We start from the raw sequence: 18,396 nt of genomic DNA on the forward strand, positions 1-18,396 counted from the left end.
TGGGACCAGCTCTCTGCCCTTGGAGCCCGGACACGCAACCTTCACTGGACCCCTGATTTCAATAAACGGGATTTTATCAGAAGGAATAGTGTGTGTCCTCTGACGTCATGGCTCCCTGACGCAGCAGCCTGGGCCCTCGGTCATTATTAAATAGAATCTTCCGGAACGGCGGCGACCTCCCTCACCCCAGGTGAAGCGCGGACATTCTGGGGCAAAAAGGGTGCTGGGCCTTTCTGAACCCTCTGTAGTGGCAGGGGGGACCCTACGTAAAAGGCTGCTGTGCCCTCGCCGCCCCCTCCACCAATTGGGCACTAAGCAGCAGCAGTCTGTGGCCCCTTGAAACCTGGACCTTTTCACGAGATCAGAGCTGTCATGTACCACCCGGATGTCTTCTCGCACTACGGACCCTCATATGGCATCAGGACCCCTCACAGCATGGCATCGGCCTATGCCCCTGGGCACCACGAGGCCTTTCGGTATCCAGGTAAGTGACGGGGATTCTGGGACGGAAAAGGGGAACAAAAACAGAGGGACACCGCAGCACAGTGCCACTGCTCTAGGCCACGAGGGCACCTTTTCAAGAACAACATTCACCGACCCTTTTCCAATTATATCCCTAAAGGATACATCTAGTGTGCTGGAGAAGCCCTCCCCTGCCCACACCAAGGGGCCCTGTCCAGAGTAGGGAGCACCGCGTTGAAATCAGAGCAGAGATGTGGCACAGGGGACATCGACATGCACAGTGGCACATGCTGCACCTACCCAGGCCGGGGGGGGGGGGGGTATTCTTAGCAATCGAGCTCCAGTAATCAAGGGGCCCCTTTAGGGCACCCGGCCAGAGGGGCATGACCCGAGGGCACAGGAGACATGCTACCATGGCACAGGGCACTAACACACCGCCGCTGGTGCTAAGTTTGGGCTCGGATGTTCAGTAGAGTCCCGTGCAGTGGCCGAGCAAGGGTGCACTTGGTAATAGTGCAAGCAATTCCATTTTGGACAATTTTGCTTCATGTGGGATGGCAGGACGAACACATTGTTTCCCCAGTGGGCATTTCAGAAAGATGTTTGCACTGGGAAACAATTAAGAACATGGATGGGTAAATGTATTCGACACGAATGGTTTATGAATCATTTTACATGTAGACCTGACAAGAACGTCACAGAGCATCATCAAAAAATAGCATTAAATAGATTTCGCCCCGTCCTTATTACTATGTAAAAGCAAATAGATCTAAGTGTGTTTGCCTTAAATTGAGCTATATTATTCACATCAGTAAAGTGGAGAAAATGCCTGTGTATGTTTTTTTTAAAAGATAACCAGTCTGAAGGTAGTTTGCACTCTGGTTTATCCTGAATTAAAACTTTAGTCTGCAGCAAATTGGTGCAGCCCTTAATTATCACACGAGCAGCAACTCTATGCCCCCCCCCCTTTAAATTAAGACTGCTCCAGCAAATGGTTTGGTTAGAGGGTGAGTGTGAGACCTCAAGGGTGTTAGGACACTGCAGGGTTGGGGAGGGACAGTCTGGGGCCACCACCCACTGGGAGCACAACGTGTACTAGAACAGCAGGGGGCTGCTAGCAGAGTTCATGGCAAAGCAGATTAAGGCGTTTTACACAACTAGCGCTGTTTAACAAACACGCCTTTTTTTTAAAGCATTATACATGACATTTTACCATGACACAATGTATAGTATTTCGATTTTACCGACCAAGGAGGAAAAGAAAGTTCCAAATGCGATGGGCGTATAGCTACTGTGTTTGCCATCCCACCGGCGCGTGATGAGCGAAACAATGTATACTTACTCTATGATCCTTGACTCAATGTCAGTGTTTTATAAACGCCGACATATTGCATTTTTGCCAAATTAGAGCGCCATTTATGCACCTGGAACCCGGGCACTGGATACTTTGGGAAGGTTATGTGCTAAACGCGCTGTTAGTAAGGTTACATTGGTTTTAAGGACAGGAATGGGACAGTGACGGCGAAGTACAGTTGCAAAGCATGGGTCAGGGTTGGATTGCACGGGCAGAGCCGAGTCCGAATACAGATTGTTATTAGACACTGGAACCCTCAAGTTGGAAGGGGTTTGGGGCGCCCTGGCAGAGCAGCTCCAGAATCAGGGTGAACTCGAGGAGCTGAGGTGGGATCAGGGGTGCATTGGTAGAGCTGAGTCCGGCTCGAGACTGAGGTGGCAGGAGGGGATTTGTGTCAAGGCTGGACTGCAGTGGGCGAGCCAGGCGTGGATGAGGACTGAAATGCAGAGTTGCGTGGCACTGATGGAGCCGACTGGACCATGGTTGAGGTGCAATGAGAGGGCCGAGTCTGAACCATGCGATACAAAAGGGGATGATGGACGGAGCGTTTGAGCAAATCAAACACTCACCCCCAGTCAACTGATCTGGGTTTAATCCATCACCATTCTTTAGTTCACTCAGCCACCCCAGTTCAGACATGGCTATATGCAAATCAGTCTGACCCTGTGCCTCATGGGAACAGTCCAGCCCGAACTGCCAAGCCATGTCTTCCATGGACCGGAAACCAGCATCCTGGGACCGGTTTCGGATTCATAATCCTCATGAGCCAGGCTATCTTGAATCCAGTGGCCAAGTGAGCAAGGGACTCACGTCCATCACCACCCCCTTTTGTACCGAGTCTGAACCATGGCTGTGAGGTGTGTGGTGGGATTTGGGTGGTTCCAACATGTACGAGACGGGAGGGGTGTTGGCAGTTTTCCCCCCTAGCAGGGTTATGGTGGTTGTTGCTGCAGTCACGTCAAGGGCCACAGGTAAAAAAGAGGCCGAGGCCCCGCTGGTCTCCACAATGCCGCGTCACAGTGACGTTTTTTTGGGGACCCGGGTCAGCTGCGTCATCAGGCCTGTCAGCGCCTCATCATCATATTGACCCCGAGGCAACAGGGTGCGATGAAAGAGCCGAGACTGAATTAGCTCAGAGCTTGGTCAGGGGCAGGGCCAGGTGAGGGGCTGAGGTGGCTCAGAGATGGCTCTATCAGGACCGAGGTACGGACAGAGCTGAGTCCCTCGGGTATGAGGTGCAATGGCGGAGCTGAGACGGAATAATGCTCGAGGCACACTAGTACTGTGCTCCTCACGCACCGCTGACTCCCCAAGCACTAAAAAGCGATAAAGCGAGCTCACGTTCAGGCCTCAAAACCCCCTCCACCCGCCACCAAAATATAGCGCAGTAGCGCTCCTTCTAAGCTTATACACTATCAAAGCTGACAATATGCCCGAGCGTTACATTTCTGATTATCCACATTAACGTGGTTACGCCGTTTTTTATTCTATCTAAGCAGCCATTGTAGGGAGGCTGGGGATATTATCTGAGGGCCAGGGATTACACCCGCATTTATATACTGCAGGGCAGTGTGCAACCGGCAATTCATTTGTTGGAATCTCACTGAGATAGCAGAGCGGGTGAATGCGTTCACTCTTGACATTTACACGTAACATGCAGTTCTCGAGCTTATTCTAGTTTAGTGAAATAGCTAAGGGAGTTTTAAAAAACGCGCTTTAGAGGTGCCGAGATTGCAACCTGAGGCGCTCAGCTTTTATTTTCCTTGAAGCATTAATGTTCTGAGATTTTTTTTCCCACTGTGATTAGAACGTGACTCACCTTCAGGGGGTTACCCAGTAGCAACCTGATGCCCGTACTGCTACTTTAACTACATTATTCCGATCTTAGACGGACATGTTGGAAAAATCATATCTAAAACTACCAATAGGCACTTTGACAAGGGAGTAGCCAAAAAATGTACATAGCCCCTACTTAAGAGTGCTGATGCCACCAAGCACGCGGAGCAAATGAGCAAACCCTCCCTAGAATAGCATCCTTGTCTCCTACATCCATGCATCTATCTATTCATTCTTTCACCCTTCCACGCACCTACTGATATCCACTATTTCATCTTTATATTCTGTCATCCATTCATTCATCATTCAGTCTGTCTCCATTCCATCCATCCATCTACACAATCTGCCATCAATCCATCCATCCATCATCCACTAAACCATCCATCCACATTGCCCTCCATCCATCAACTCAGCCATCCATCCACCCCTACACTCTGCCAGCCATCCATCCTTCCATCTATCCATCAACTCAGCAATCCATCCTGCCACTGACATTCATCCATCAATCCATCAACTCAGCAATCCATCCACTCATCCACTCTGCCATCCATCAATCCTCTCTGCCATCCATCCTTCATCCATCCATCTATGTATCCACTCTGCCGTTCATAGATTCATCCTCTCTGCCATCCATCCAGTCATGTACTCTATCATCCACTCTGCCATTTATTGGTCAATCCACCCACTCTGTTATCCATCCATTCACCTACTACGCCACCCTTCTATCTATTCTGCCATCTATCCATTCACTCTGCCATCCATCCTTCATTCATCCATCCATCAACTCTTCCATACATCCATTCCAACACCCATCCAATCTGCCATTGTTCATCCACTCTGCTGTCCAACCATCCATTCATCCACTCTGCCATGCATCAATCTACTCTGCCATCCATGCATCTACTCTGTCATCCACTTGTCCATCCATCCTTCATCCATCCACCCTGCCATCATCATATATCAACTCTTCCATCAATTGATCCATTCACTCTGCCATTCATCCACCATTCCATCCAATCCGGTACCCATCCATTCATTCACCTACACGCCCATCCTTTCACTCATCCATCCATCCACCTATCTGTCCATGCATCAATCAATCCATTTACTCTGCCATCCTTTCACTTGTCCATCCACTATTCACCCATCCCTTTACTTTGACATCTTTTCAACTGTCCATCCAGCTATCATTCACTCATCCATTCACCCACATTTTTTTATCCACATACTCATTCATCCATACTTTTCTTCTCTTCCCCCTTCCTTGTGATATTCCTTCTTTTCTACCCAGTTCTATTCACCCAGAATTTGTTTATCCTTGCTCCTGCTGTTCTTCTATTGACTCTGTATTCCAGCATTATTTATATGACAGGTACAAGAAACCCATACAGAACCGCACCCCACTGTAGCTGCTAAAGGCGGGGTTCACTACTACATCCCTGCGCTGTGATGCCACGCTAATGGTAGATTGAGCACTGCACAGGTGCTAATTAACCAGCTGTTTTGATGCATAAAAAGTGTGGGAACTGTGGTCATGAGTGCATTGGGGGCGTTGTCAGTAAGTGTGGCAGGTGTCAGGAGATGTGGCTAAAAGGAACAAAATGTTCTTTAACTGTTTTGTTGACCTTTCACCTAGGTAACTGTGTTGCAAGGGTATTGTGAACCAAGTGTCTGTATAAAAGGTGAGAAGGGTGGAAAGTTAAAAGGATGAATGGGTGGATGGCTTGAAGGATGCGCGGTTGGGTGAAAGGATGGGTGAAGGGATGAAAGGGCGGATGGGTAAAAGGATGTGTGAGTAGGTGAAAGGGCAGGTGAAGAGTGAAAGGATGGGTGAAATGAAAGGTGGATGGGTGAAAAGATGGATGAAAATGTGGATGGTGAAAGAATGTGTCAGTGGGTGAAAATGTGGTTTGGTGAAAGGATTTGTGATTTGAGTGAAAGGATGCATGGCTGGGTGGAAGGGTTAATGTTTTTAAAGGATGTGTCGATGGGAGAAAGAATGTGTGGGTGGGTGAAAGGATGCATGAGTGCATGAAAGGATGGGTGGAAGGATGCATACATGGGTGAAAGAATGCATAGGTGGGTAAATGGTTGAAAGGACGGATGAGTGGGTCAAAGGGTAGATAGGTCAAACGTTGGATGGATTAATGGAAGGAAGGAATGGCCCGATGGATGGATGGAATGATGAAAGAATGATGGGTGAATGAATGGATAACAGAATGTAAAGGTAAAATGGTGGATATCAGGTGATAGATGGAATGGATGAATGGATAGATCCTTGGATGGAAAAGGCAAGAGAGCTCTTCTTTGGAGGGTCCCGCTTGCTAGCTTGATGAAAAACATTTTGTTTCAGTTAATAAAAACCATAAGAATTTCGAAAATACCTATATACTCCACATCTTAAATTTGTTCAGGAGAATGTTTCATATGGCAATTATTAAAAGGAGATTTTATAAGAAAATGTACAGTGTTGCTGATTTTCTAAATATAAAATACAATACATTGAATCCGTTTAAAACCAATCTGAGAACCACACCTAACATATTAAAACCAAACTGCATGGTCCAATTCCTATGTGCCCAAAAAACTAGCTTTCATTATTACATATACCAATCCCAAGATAGAACTTGTTAATGCAATTCCTACTGCAACTTCTTATTTGTTCATAACAGAGGGACTTAGCATTTTGGTACTTGCAATCACTTTACAGTCAATGGCACGGTGCGTTGTTTGTCCATTTTCATTGTTATCTGTTTGTACCGTACCAAAAATGTTATCACCTTACAGTTTCGATAGGGATCCGTTGAGTCCAAACCTTTGATTATTGCTACAAGACCAAATTCATCTATCATTAAATGCCTGTTTCAAAAGCCACGCCAGAGTTGATTTTAAACAAGGACATATGCAAATAAGATGAATGAAGTCTTGTTTCGCTGCGCCACATAGTATGCATAACGTGGAACCATTGTATCTCCATTTGGGCTGATCCACTAAACTTGGTAAGAGCCCAAACCTGGTGGCCATGAGTTTCTGTTTTTGGTAGTTTGGGTATATGGTGTTAAGATATTCAGCCAGTCGTAATTTTGGATAGGACTGCAGGACCATCCAGGCGTGAGACCTGTTTGCAAATTTGTTTTTGTCCTCTAATAGTGAATGTAGTTTTGCCATTTTATTTGCCACCCTACCGAAAACAGAAAAGGAGGGGGACTGTGCCCAGAGATCTTTGGACTTTGTTTCTTCCAAGGCCATTCCAGATTTTGTACCAGCTTTTGACGTTCACGTAGGTTCTCCCAATCCCTTGTTGAGTAAGGCCAAATTCCAGTCTCACCTGGGCTGGAGATGCATTCTGGGGTAAGTTAAAAACCTTTTTGTATGCTTTCACTTGTAGCTTGTCCAACAGTTTTGCATCTGTACCGTGTAGAACAATGCTTGCGTACTCCACTGTCGGCATCACTTTGGCACCTATTACGGCTAACAGTGGCTTTAAGGATGGACCCTTTAACTTTTTTGAAAGGGCACAGAATGCATAGATTAGGCCATTAGCCTTTTGTTTACAGATAGTATTTATGTTTTTGGAAATTTAAATGATCATCTATGTACAGTCCTAGATATTTGTAGTTATTAACTACCCCTAATGGTATTCTCCCAGCCTGACTGGGAATTTGCGTCCTGACCACTTTGCAATAGTCATAGTTTTTAGGTCTCGCCTGCCAATGCGCTTGCACATTGCTGGCGAGATATATTAGAGGGCCACCAGCAAATCCTACCAAGAGAGTTTTCGAGTGTGGATTATGCCCAGTGCATGTGAGGCATTCAAGTGCGAAGCTTCGCTAGAGCGCGCTCGGCCTCACTTCTCGCTCACACCCCATATGCTCGTTCCCTCCCACCCTTCCGACTTCAAAGGAACGCCGCTCCCCTGCTCCCCCGCCACGCATCACTTCCTGCTCCCCCTCTTACTTCCGTTATCGCTCACACCCCTTATGCTCGTTCCCTCCCACCCTTCTGACTTCAAAGGACGCCGCTCCCCTGCTCCCCCGCCCCCGCCACGCAATGCCGAGAGCTTGTTTCCTCATGGCGCCTCTCACAACTGTCCCTCCCCAACCACAGGGCGAGTCTCACGGCCGCATTACCATCCATCGCTTTCACGGCCGTGTTTTCTTTGGCTTTCAGCACTCAGCTTCCCCGCAACCAGCATTTAACCCCCACCTTTAGTTAAAAAAAACAATTGCAGCTTTGCCCAGCTCTCTACCATTTCCAATGTTCCTAGTTAATGTTCCTTTTGTTACTGGTTTCCCTGGCCTCCTTAGTGCCGGTCCGCCAGCTCCCGCGTCTGCCTCTCCCTCATCATGCACCGCCCGAAAGGTTCTGCTTCAACTTCCGCGTCCGCGAGCCGAGCCTGCTCCGCTTCCGTGGTCGCTCTCTCCCTCCTTATGCTGCTGCCCTCTCAAGCACTGCCCCATGTGCACTCTATGCTGCTTCCTCCTTTCCCCACATGATCTCTTTCTTGTCTGCTGCTTCTGCCCTCCAATATTCCCACACACACACTCCATGCTGCTCCTTCCTTCCCCGCACCACTATTTCCGCGACCTGAGCCTGCTTCGCCTCCGTGGTCGCACTCTCCCTCCTTATGCTGCTGTCCTCTCAAGCACTGCCCCTTGTGAGCTCTATGCTGCTTCCTCCTTTTCCCACATGACCTCTTTCTTGTCGGTTTGGTTGGTAGCAATTACTTTGCACTACAAAGTTGTAACTTGCACGTGGGTCGCCCAACTAGTTTTTTTTTCAACATTCAATCATGGCGGCTGTGTGTCTTGTTGCACGCAGGTCAGCCAACTCATTTTTTTCAACATTAAATCATGGTTGCCAAGCATCTTGTTTTGCGTGGGTCGCCCATCTGTTTTGTTTTTTCTTTCATTAAATCATGGCGGCCGCATGTCTTGTTCAAGGTGCACTTCATTTTACTTTAAAATGCATTCTATTTAGTGCATTTCAATTTACTGATTTCACTTCCCTCTCTTCGGTTGGTAGGAATTACTTTGCACTACAAAGTTGTAGCTAAATACGCACTGAATTGTGCTGGCGAATCAAAAGCAGACTAGCAGTGCCTAATGGGGCTGTGTGTGGATTGGGCAAAGGAATTATTGGATCTCATTTTGACTTCAAATAAACATGTATATAAACACGAGCATGTCTGAGTCATGCTTGCAGCTGTGTTTTTAGACGTATGCAGTGTGGTGGGGCAAGCTGAGACCGGACCATCTGTATCGCTGTTTTGCTTTCTTTTCCTTTTGGCTGCTGTGATAAAAGCATGAGTTGGGAACAGGAAGCAGCCGTTGTGAGGATTTATATTCTTTTGTGGTTTGTGTTTAGTGATGTAGCTTCTAGCACGGAGAACCAAGTTAACAGACAGCAGGGATGGCTGAACAGTACAGGTGTTATCGCCCTCACTCTATCTATCGCACTCACTCTATCTATCGCACTCACTCTATCTATCTATCGCCCTCACTCTATCTATCTATCGCCCTCACTCTATCTATCTATCGCCCTCACTCTTTCTATCGCCCTCACTCTATCTATCGCCCTCACTCTATCTATCTATCGCCCTCACTCTATCTATCTATCGCACCACCACAGTATCACTCAGGGGCACCACAGCATCACTCAGGGGCACCACAACATCACTATGTGCTACCACGGAATCACTAAACGCCACATCATCACTCGTCGCCACCACAACATCACTCAGCGCCACCACAGTATCAATCTGTGCAACCATTCAACAACAACTAGTTCAAATATGTTCTCTCAATGTTTCAAGCTTTATTACAAATGTCACAAAAAGATGTTAATATTTCACTTCTGTTCTTGGATTTTCATCACAATAAAATACACTGAACATAATCTTCACAAAAGTTATTTACAAAAGTTTAAGCTATTGCCATTATAAATTACAATAACTTTCATTTAAGTATTAATTATTTAAAAAAATTAAAAGCCATTGTTATTTGTAATATCAATACATCTGTCACGTAAATACAAAACATGTTGCATTACAAATGCTATAGGTGTCACATTTGCAAAATATAAAAGTATTGGCATTCTAAATGACAAAGCTATTAATTTAGCTATTTTCTAAACAAACACATATATAAAAAATGTGTCATTTACAAGACCAATAGCTCAAACTTTCCTAATGAGAGACCTATTGCATTGCAAATGCTTGTTGTTTGTTTGATGTTATTTCCAAAGCATTGTCATTTGCAAATGCTGCTGGCTCGTTTAATGATCTTTGTAAGCCAACTCTTGTTAGGCTAAGTAATACTATGTCATCGGCGTAGGAGAGATGTGTTATTGGGAGTGAGCCCAACCTTGGTGGCTGAGAATTTGTCTCATTTAATCTTGTTGAGAGGTCCACCATAAAGAGATAAATGAGGTGATAGTACACATCCTTGCTTCAGCCCTATAACAGTGTGGATTACCCTTGATAATCTCGTGTCATCTGCAATTTTTATTCGTATCCAGGTTCCAATATACTATTGAATTATGGCACGCAATATGGATTCTGGGAGGCCCAGCTTCTTTAATTTACACCACAGTAGGCCTCGGTCTATGCTGTCAAACGCTGCTTTAAAATCAACAAAACAAAGCTATAATTTTAAATTCAAAGGTTTGTACTTTTCTGCAATCATGGTCAATGCAAGTATGTTTGTTGTTGTTTCAAACCCCTTACGAAATAAATCCTGTTTGGTTCATAGGAATCAACTTGTTTTTGGTAGACCATTCCACTAGGTCCTCCAAGATTAATGATGCATAATATTTAGCTTCCACATTCATTAGGGCTATAAGTCTGTAATTTGCAGGGTCCGATCTATCTCCACCCTTGAATATAGGATTGATTATTGACCCTTTCCAACTCAGGGACAGACTATTTGATACATTTACCACCATAAAGAGCCCTGACAACGGGATCGCCCAGTAGTCACGGTCACTTGAGAAAATGGCCTGAGGTATCCCATTTGGCCCCGGGCCCCCATCCCTTCGACCTGCCTTTATTATTTTCATTATCCTATTGACTACTTGGAGTTGGAAATCCAGCGTTGTTTGGCAATCCCTGATTTTAGTCTGTTTATTAGTTGTATCTGCTAGCTTGGTGCAATCGGAGTTTTGGTTTCAAAGTGGGGAGTATTTTCATTTTCTGGCTACTCCCTTCCTGTGTTGTGCTCCTGAGTGCAACGGGGCGGGCCCAGTGAGAGTGGTGGTGTTATCAGAGACATGGCTAAAAGGAACAAAATATTATTAAACTATTTTGTTGACCTTTCGTTGATAGGTAACTATGAATCAAATAACATGCACACCTTAAATGAAAAAATAAATGCAAGTTAAACCAGTGGGAAATGTACTCTTTCACGTTATGATACCACAATTAGTTAATGCAGTCATTTACAGATATCTGTGTTTATGTAACCAGAGTGTCACAGATTTGAATCCTGGTTGCAAAATGGGAAATTGTTAATTGTGTAATTATTGTGCTTTGAGATCTCAGCCTATGGCACAAAACACTGTGAATATGTATATCATCATTAAAAAAAAAAATTGTATTACACACAGTACAAGATAGGCCACTGCAAATTGTGATAAAATATTTAGTGCTTAAGATAAAAAAAAGTGCTTTCAAAATTTATGTTTTAGTGACAAGCGATCAGACTGTACCTAGTGCACACATTTTTAGGTCGAGCATTTGAGACCTCTTGTATATACTTTAGTATATACTTATATGTGTATGTACTTTGTGGGTTCTGGAGATCAGCACTAGGACTTGTCTGCTTACGCTTAGGGACTTTTTTTTCTGTTCAACTGCCTCTATTTAACTGTTTCGATAGAAAATGACCAGTAGAGGTCAGTAAAATACCAGAATTGCTTTCTGCTTGTTTAACTGCCTCTATTTAACTTTCTTGATAGAAAATAACCAGCAGAGGACAGTAAAAACCAGAATCATTTTAGCATTCTCTAGATTCCAGTCCATAGAAATTGTCTTCCACGAGAACCCGTAGACAATAATATTTTTTTCAAATCTTGTATTTTCAGTGATAAAACCATCGAAGGCCCTGATTTGATATTAAAAATAGAGCTTTGGTCTAAACCATTTCCAGCTGAAAGGCAATATTTCTCTCCATGTGTTCCCATACCTGGCGTGTCATCCAGTTTGGTGCTTACTTTCCCTCCATGTTAAAGAACAGTAGATGTTTCAGCACCCAGGCTAATGTGCTGCATAGCTAAATACATATGAGGTCCCACAGGCAAGCCCGATTGCATTGCAAATGCTTGTTTTATAAGTGTCCATTAAAAGGCTTCACTCCAGAACCCTGGAGGTAATACCCTTACATTACCTTTCAAAACAAATACATCTTTGTCACCAGGAATCCTTACATGACTCCATCAATTAAAGCATACAGTGGCTTCCAAGCAGCCTTCAGATTTTCTGACTAACCAATTGCTCACAAATGTTCCCACATATGTATTTCTTCAGGTAGCAGCAACCCCTGAAGAGAAGGCACACTCACTCCCTCAGCTTCACCCCTCCTTTCAATTTCCATCGAACACAGCTCAAGGTCCCCATCACCACCCAGGGAATGCTGTTTTTAGCAAAAAGTATATATATGTTTTTCTAAAATAAAAAAGTATGGGGATGTGGTACTACATAGATCCCACCCACTTCAACCCCTATCATTAATGATAATTACTTACAAGTTTGCTGCAAGCCAAACTCTGGCTTTTGAAACAAAACACATCATTACCACCAAGACCTAATCAGATGTTTGCAGACAATGTGTTGCTCATTGCATATGAGAGGAGAGAGAGGCTTGCTACATTTCTTTCTTTATTTGTTTATTTATTTGAGAGTTTTATATAGCATATGCTAGACCCCGGGGTATCAGAGTGCTTTACAAGACATAGCATTTATAGAATGATTCACATTTGACATAGTATAACAAGAGGGGATAAAAAAAAGTGTAACATACAATGCATATCTCAAAGAGTAACAAATAATCCAACATTGTCCATCCAAGGTATAGACGCTGAATTGGTTGAGGCGACTGTGTTGGACCGTTCTGTTGGTTTAGCAAACTGTATTCTATTTTCTGATTTGTCACTTACGAGCTGTTTCGCATGTCAGAAGCTACAGGCCATGACTGCATTTTACAGAACATAGTTATAGCACAGCACGATCAGCTGGAAAGAACGGGCTTTTGGAAAACAGCGGACATTTCGGCTTTATCATCAGCAACATGGTATATGCAATAGTATATGCAGTAGGCCGGTGTGCTCTCTTCCATTTCTATGTGACTCCTAGAGTATATCCATGTCTATCCCTTCCCTATGTATATAGAGTAATCACTAGTATATGCAGTAGACCTTTATACCATCTTAGAGTATATCAACGTGTATCGCCTCCTTGTGTGACTTTACATCTTGTACATTTTCAGTTTTTTTCCGTGTGTATCCTTTTTGTAACGCATGTAATCCTAAGTCCTTATGTTTCTCAACTGGTGCTTATGTAAAGCGCTCTGACACTTTTGGGTAAAGTTTGCGCTATAGAAAATCGCATAAATAAAATAAAATAAAATAAGCAACTGCACAGCGCAAACCACTGCTCTTGTTACAAAAGAGCGTTGGTAGCGACCCAATAAGTCCCCCAATGCTTCTAAACTCGTGGCTTGTTAAGCAGGAAATTAGAGCCAAGAGACCACAATGATGACTGACTAGTCTATAACCAAGACACAGCAAAATACAAGACAAACCTAAGGCCTGAGGGGATATCTTAAACATTAATTTTCCAAGTTATTCGGTGTAAATCCGTTCAGCAGTGTTTCAGGAATGTGCGTTTAAAGAGTGCCCGGGGACCTCATGGAGGAGTTAAAAGTTAGGCATATCTGGATGGTTAGTTCCGCGTGAGTCCCACTGTACTGTAAATGAAAAACATAGGGTGCTTTGATTGACCAAGGGGGGCTTTTTCCCCATCGGCACTTTCAGTACCACCTTCCTGCGGAACAATGCATCTGAAAGCCACAACTGGATAGGCCATTACAGGACTTGGGTATTAGGTCCAACCATCCAGGAAAAAAAAATTGTATGATGCGACAGGGTAGGGATACCCTGCAGTCCAGAAACTTGTGGGTTGAGAGAGGAGATCAGAGGGAGATCCCATGGGCCCAAAATAAAAACAAAGGTTTTGTGCCCAGGTACAGCAGCATTTTTGCTGGATTCAGCACAACCCTCCAGCGGGAATCGACATTCAAGTAGCTACCGCTTTACCATGCATGCTTCTCCGGGAGAAACGTTTGTTACCGCCGAACCACCATGGAGGTGAAGCTTGAGCACCAGCAGCCCAAGAGTAAAAAAGTAAAAATAAAAGAAATGTGGGTTAGGAATCCACAGTGAGTGGGTTATAATAAGGTATGGTAATAAGATCTTACCTTAAAGATAACATCTCCAGAAATTAATTGAAACAACACAAAGTTGAAATAATGTAAAAGCTAATATTAAAAACAAAAAAACACTGATAGTCACCAGTTATAGTTTACAGACCTAATTATAACTTGTGTCCCTGATATTGCACTGCTTATCAGCTCACTTAGAACATCACTGATGACATCTCAAATGACATAATTGATGACATCACATATGACAGTATGCAGTCATTTTTACAATGTCCTGTAGACTTTGTGGACTTGAAATAAATCAACATGCAACACACAAAATGTGCTCACTGTGCCACTGGAACCAAGCTACACTCAACTGAAGAGCCCCAATCTGGGAGAAAACGGTCTTGGGTTGCTTCTGTTCTGATTCAGGGCTGACCTGGCCGGGTAGTCAGCTGGATTGTTCCTATTGGAGCAGAGTCAGGACTGATTTGCTTATGGCTGGATCTAAACTGAGGTGGCATGGTGGGCAAAAGAACGATGAGTTGTAATGCTACCCGAGTGATTGCTAGTGGTTAGACTTACATCACCTTTTTTGTGAATAATTCAACGTTACGTCTGTGGCAAATTTGACAGGCATGCATTTGCCACTGAAAAACACCTTTTGCCAGGCACTATCGACAACACTCCTTAGTTTGGTAAAATACACTGCACACATTCCTGAGATGGGCACAATGGTGTCCAACCATTGAGCCATATTTATAACGCCAGTGAGATAAACTACCTCTGAGTGAGAAACTGCTACATTCTACATTATTTAACAATCTGCAATGTCACAAAATCTCCAGCGAAGGTCTCGAAATAAAAACCTCCACTTCTAAATTTCTTTGCTACATAGAATTTGCCTTTAGCAATGTACTGCAAATATTTTAAATCAGCACTTTCCTAGATAACCACTGGTGGATAATCTATTGTCAAGAGATGCTTTGACCTTACTCACACACTTTTTTGGGGAAAAGGCTGTGGCTTGAAGCTACAACCTACCTTAAAACACACCTGCAACCCATAACAGGTGCGCTCAGCCTTCCATTTGTTTAACATAGATAACACTTTTACATCAAACTTGAATGATTTTTAAATGGTGCATAATAATACTTCCACCATGGACATCTACACTTGCCTGCAGTAATTACAATATTTCCATACTATACACCCACACATGTTCACACAATAACTCTATGCTGTGTATGACTGTGTTATCAGTAAAGTCATCAGTGATATCATTTAACATGTCATGAGTGATGAAATATGTGAGGTCATAAGCAGTACATGGCACACACAACACACACATGCACTGTTATATGCTATTTATTACCATTGTTGAGTGTGGGGATGGGCCATAACTCACAAGAGTTGAAGCCTCAAGCGGGTAATGATGCCCCTTCCCAACCTGCACCCAACACCCACATGAAGGGTGTTGGTGCCTACTGAGGAGGGGTTCATTCGTTCAGGATCTGGTCAAAAGCAACACTGGGCACAGCTTTCATCTGGGCACAGACTCTGGCCATGCCTGGCAGGTACTTGTGTGAGGGAACAGACACAGGGCATGATTAACAGGCATGCTCAAGGACTGTACTCGCCCAGCCGATCCCGGGGACTGTAGGCCCATGCTGTAGCCAGAGAGGCGCGGTATCAGGGTTATGACCGGAGAATGTGCCCAGGTTTACCTATGGCTGGGTGGCGGTCCACGCCTCAGTAAGAATATCATTACAAGGCTAAAAATACATTTAGAGTTAGGCTTTAAATCACTAACGTTAATATTATTCTCATAAAAATGTCCAAAGTCCCAGAAAAAAATTAAGGGCAGTAAATGGTATAGTTTGGATTCCAAACCTAAAATCAATTTTTTGGTGAACAACACATCCATGACCTCACATTAAATCACCATCACAATTACGTAGGTGATGAATAATGTCACTAAAACCAAAGTGATCTCGGCAGGGATGCTCAACATCCTGAGATTCTAGTCAAATCACTTAGGGCTAGATGTAGGTAAATCTTATTTATCGATTCATAAATACCGAATTTTACCGATTCGGTATTTATGAATCGGTAAATAAGATGTAGGTAAAAATTCGATTCGGTAATTTTTACCGAATCGGTAGGATTCGGTATTTACCGATTCGGTAATTATCGAATCGGTATTTGCCATTGATTCCTATGGGCCTTGAAGCCCATAGGAATCGATAGCAAATACCGATTCGGTAATTACCGAATCGGTAAAAATACCGAATTGCCAAGGGGGACAGGGTGTCACTTTGACACCCTGTTACACCCCTGTTTCTGGCTTGTGTGCCATGTGACACACATACATGCCCTTAGGGCATGTATGTGTGCCACATGGCACAGGTGTGCATGCACAGATGTGCATGTACACAGGAATTCGTTATTTACCACCCAATGGTATTAGGTGGTAAATAACGAATTCTAAAGGCCCTGTAGCACTGTTTAAAGTGCTACCTACATAAGAAATTACAGATTCGGTAATTTTACCGATCGGTAATTTTACCGAATCAGTAAAATTACCGATTCGGTAAAATTACCGAATCTGTATGATTTTGCAACCCCTACATGCCAATGTCCAAATACCGGTTGGAAACGGCCGAAAATCGGTATTTTCGGCCGTTTCCGACCGGTATTTGGACACCTACATCTGGCCCCAAATCTCCCCCGCCTCACAAAAATGCATGTGTCCATCTGAAACGAAACAGGTGCTCATGTAAAGCGCTCTGATACCTAATATCTTCGGGTCGAGTTTGTGCTATATAAAACCCCTTTTCCCTTTTTTTGAAAATTGGAGTGACTGAAATGAATATTATGACAAAGATGGATAGTTAGATTGAAATAGGCCAAAACCAGTGGACACCCGAGGCAGCTCGCAATGCCCATTTCCTAGGGCACGCTGAGCACTAAGGTCTGGCAAATTCCGGCCAAGGGTTACTATATACCATTACAACTTCTCTCACCCATGACTCCAAAAAAGTCTGTTAATTAATGTTATTGTTGTTTTCTACGATCACAAATAGAAAAGATTCAAATTACCATCAAAATCTTAAATTGAAGGGAAGTCAGGGTACAATCCAATACATAAAAAACTAAATTGTCCAATTAAAATACAATATTGTAACTGCAGGCGCAGTCGACCACCAATTTTCATCTATTGGGCTGTTGTTCCGTCATTCACATTTTAATTCCTCCCACTACAGCATACTACATGGGCAATGGGACATTCCACTTTAGCCACAGGCTAATTTTACTCTGTGAGAGACTCCTTTCTGCTCTTTCACAGGTATCACATTCACACACAAAGTAGTTCCCTCCGGTGCCAGTAACTACTATGGCAATGTGTGTTTTTTAGAAACCAAAAATATTTGAGCTCCTTTGTCAATTATTTTCTTACAGTTGTAAAGGGCTGGCAGCTCTACAACAATGTTTTGTAAAAATCTCTAACGTTATTATAAATGCCGTGTATAAATGTCACAAGAAAACACCCAGGTTTGAGACCGCACTCCGCATACAGGTGGGTTGCAAACCATTTTCATTGAAGCATGCAGCTTCCTATCTCGTTAAGATGATCCCTCGGCCATACGCATTTCTAGTCCTTCGTGACTCACATCAAAGGCCAACGTCCGAAAACCATTCCTCTGCTGCCACACCCCCTTTATTTGCACTCTTGATTGCTTTAAGTGGCCTCCGGTGTGCCTTTACAGTCGAGTTGCTATTATTTGGTGCATTATGGGGCATGTGGTTCATTCATGCACTTTGTACGCTCAATTGCATTTGTTTTCATTAGTTCAATACTGGGATAAAGTTTAACAGCCCTCCAGTGGGCCCCAGATAAGATTCTGCATGCTTGAAGTTCAATCACCATCGCGCCCAGGCATATAGGGAGGGTACCCCCCCTGGCGGACCCTTACTTCGCTCTTCCGGGTATTGAACTAACGAAACCAAATGCAATGGAGCGTACAAAGTGCATGAATGAACCACATGCCCCAAAATGCACCAAACAATAGCAAGTCGACTGCGAGGGCACACCGGAGGCCATTTAAAGCAATCAAGAGTGCAAATAAAGGTCGTGTGGCAGCAGAGGAATGGTTTTCGGACGTTGGCGCCTGATGAGAGTCACGAAGGACTCGAAACGCGTAAGGCCGAGGGATCATCTTAACGAGATAAGGAAGCTGCATGCTTCAATGAAAATGGTTTGCAACCCACCTGAATGCGGAGTGCGGCCTCAAACCTGGGCGTTTTCTTGTGATATATATATAT

The 18,396-nt window shown here is 43.9% G+C and overlaps 1 protein-coding gene across 1 annotated transcript in view; it reads left to right on the forward strand.

Moving 5' to 3' along the window:
• The first annotated feature begins 372 nt into the window (after positions 1 to 372).
• Positions 373 to 18,396, forward strand: part of TBX6 (T-box transcription factor 6) — a 63,056-nt gene continuing 45,032 nt past the window's right edge. The window contains exon 1 of the mRNA XM_078650537.1: positions 373 to 484. Within this exon, the coding sequence (XP_078506663.1) occupies positions 373 to 484 (112 nt within the window). The remainder of the gene's footprint in view (positions 485 to 18,396) is intronic.

Source organism: Lissotriton helveticus, chromosome 7 (genome assembly GCF_964261635.1).
Source record: "Lissotriton helveticus chromosome 7, aLisHel1.1, whole genome shotgun sequence".
Lineage (NCBI taxonomy): Eukaryota > Metazoa > Chordata > Amphibia > Caudata > Salamandridae > Lissotriton > Lissotriton helveticus.